The 2,483-nt window shown below is 55.8% G+C and overlaps 2 protein-coding genes across 3 annotated transcripts in view; both read left to right on the forward strand.

The window, feature by feature from the left end:
* Positions 1–2,483, forward strand: part of AKR1A1 (aldo-keto reductase family 1 member A1) — a 20,576-nt gene that overhangs the window by 7,997 nt on the left and 10,096 nt on the right. The gene's annotated exons all lie outside the window — the stretch shown is intronic.
* On the forward strand, positions 567–2,483 carry LOC108312756 (keratin, type II cytoskeletal 8-like). Its single transcript, XM_037742871.1, has one exon. The coding sequence runs from the start codon at positions 787–789 to the stop codon at positions 2,242–2,244; it is 1,458 nt and encodes a 485-aa protein (XP_037598799.1). The 5' UTR covers positions 567–786; the 3' UTR covers positions 2,245–2,483.

Below are 2,483 nucleotides of genomic sequence, written 5' to 3' on the forward strand. Positions count from 1 at the left end.
GGTGCGTGCCTGTAATCCCAGCTACTCAGGAGGCTGAGGCAGGAGAATTGCTTGAACCCAGGAGGCGGAGGTTGCGGTGAGCCCAGATCGCGCCATTGCACTCCAGCCTGGGTAACAAGAGTGAAACTCCGTCTCAAAAAAAAAAAAAAAAAATCCAGTTTTGGTGGCATCGGCATATAGTCCCAGCTACCTGGAAGGCTGAGGCAGGAATATCACTTGAGTTTAGGAGTTCAAGGCTGCAATGAGCCATGATCACACCACTCTACTCCAACCTAGGAGACAGAAAAAGACCCTGACTCTAGAACAGAAGATATACCTTCCTTTTAGGAGCCCATTCAGACCTACCAGCATGGCTGATCAGACCTCTGTGAGGGGTACTTAGAGAATCTATGTAGTTCTGACAACCTCCTGGGTACATTCATTTCATTCTCAGAGAAGTCGTCCCTTCCTGGGCCTATTTAGTTACCTGATCTCACTTTCTTTCTTTCTTTTTTTTTATTTATTTTTATTTTAAGATGGGGTTTCACCATGATGGCCAGGCTGGTCTTGAACTCCTGACCTCAGGTGATCCACCCACCTTGGCCTCCCAAAGTGCTAAGATTACAGGCGTGAGCCACCGCGCCCGGCCTCCTGGTCTCACTTTCTTTCATAAGGGTCTTTGCCTGCCTTACACTGGCTTGAGACCTTATTAAGTCAAGACTGGGTACTGGTCCAAGCAGCAGCTTCTCCACTCCTTCTGGAATCTCTCCCTGGTTCAGCCCGCCTGCCTCCACTCCTGCCTCCACCATGTCCATCAGGGTGACCCAGAAGTCCTACAGGGTGTCCACCTCTGACCCTGGGGCCTTCAGCAGCCGCTCCTTCACGAGTGGGCCCAGTGACCGCTCGAGCTCCTCGAGCTTCTTCCGAGTCAGCAGCACTGGCTTCAGCGGTGGCCTGGGTGCAGGCTATGCGGGGGCCAGCGGCATAGGCGTGGGAGGCATCACTGCCATCACCATCAACCAGAGCCTGCTGAACTCCATTAAGCTGGACGTGGACCCCAACATCCAGGCCATGTGTACCCAGGAGAAGGAGCAGATCAAGACCCTCAACAACAAGTTTGCTTCCTTCATTGACAAGGTGCGGTTCCTGGGGCAGCAGAACAAGATGCTGGAGACCAAGTGGAGCCTCCTGCAGCAGCAGAAAATGGCTCGGAGCAACATGGACAACATGTTTGAGAGCTACATCAACAACCTGAGGCGGCAGCTGGAGACTCTGGGCCAGGAGAAGCTGAAGCTGGAGGCAGAGCTTGGCAACATGCAGGGGCTGGTGGAGGACTTCAAGAACAAATATGAGGAAGAGATCAATAAGCGTACAGAGATGGAGAATGAATTTGTCCTCATCAAGAAGGATGTGGATGAAGCTTACATGAACAAGGTAGAGCTGGAGTCTCGCCTGGAACGACTGACTGACGAGATCAGCTTCCTCAGGCAGCTGTATGAAGAGGAGATCCGGGAGCTGCAGTCCCAGATCTCCGACACCTCTGTGGTGCTGTCCATGGACAACAGCCGCTCCCTAGACATGGATAGCATCGTCGCTGAGGTCAAGGCGCAGTACGAGGAGATCGCCAATCGCAGCCGGGCTGAGGCGGAGAGCGTCTACCAGATCAAGTATGAGGAGCTGCAGAAGCTGGCTGGGAAGCATGGGGATGGCCTGTGGCGTACGAAGACTGAGATCTCCGAGATGAACCGGAACATCAGCCGGCTCCAGGCCAAGATTGAGGGCCTCAAAGGCCACAGGGCTTCCCTGGAGGCCGCCATTTTAGATGCTGAGCATCGCGGGGAGCAGGCACTCAAGGACGCTTGTGCCAAGCAGCAGCAGCAGCTGGAGGAAGCCCTGCAGAAGGCCAAGCAGGACATAGCACGGCAGCTGCGTGACTACCAGGAGCTGATGAACGTCAAACTGGCCCTGGACATCGAGATCGCCACCTACCGCAAGCTACTGGAGGGCGAGGAGAGCCGGCTGGAGTCTGGGATGCAGAACATGAGTATCCGCAGGAAGACCACCAGCGGCCATGCAGGTGGTCTGAGCTCTGCCTATGGGGGCCTCACAAGCCCCGGCCTTAGCTACAGCCTGGGCTCTAGCTTTGGCTCTGGCGCGGGCTCCACCTTCAGCCGCACCAGCTCCACCAAGGCCGTGGTTGTGAAGAAGATTGAGACCCGCGATGGGAGGCTGGTGTCTGAGTCCTCTGACGTCCTGCCCAAGTGAACACCTGCAACAGCCCCCCTCCCAGCCTGCCCCTCCTGAGGCTGCCCCAGAGCCCGGGAGGGAGGTTGCTGTGCAGGGGAGCACAGGGACAGGAGACCCACCCGACACTCAGCCCTAGCCCTCAGCCCACCCGCGGGGAGTTTACTGCCTGGGGACCCCCTTGCCCATGCCTCCAGCTGCAAAACAGTTCAATTGGCTTTTTTTTGGTCCAAAATAAAATCTCAGCTAGCTCGGAAAAA

This window comes from Cebus imitator, unplaced genomic scaffold, assembly GCF_001604975.1.
Source record: "Cebus imitator isolate Cc_AM_T3 unplaced genomic scaffold, Cebus_imitator-1.0 Scaffold129, whole genome shotgun sequence".
Classification (NCBI taxonomy): Eukaryota; Metazoa; Chordata; class Mammalia; order Primates; family Cebidae; genus Cebus; species Cebus imitator.

What these genes read in the sequence shown, in the direction of transcription:
- LOC108312756 (XM_037742871.1), top strand. Translation starts at nt 787, where the DNA reads ATGTCCATCAGGGTGACCCAGAAGTCCTACAGGGTGTCCACCTCTGAC.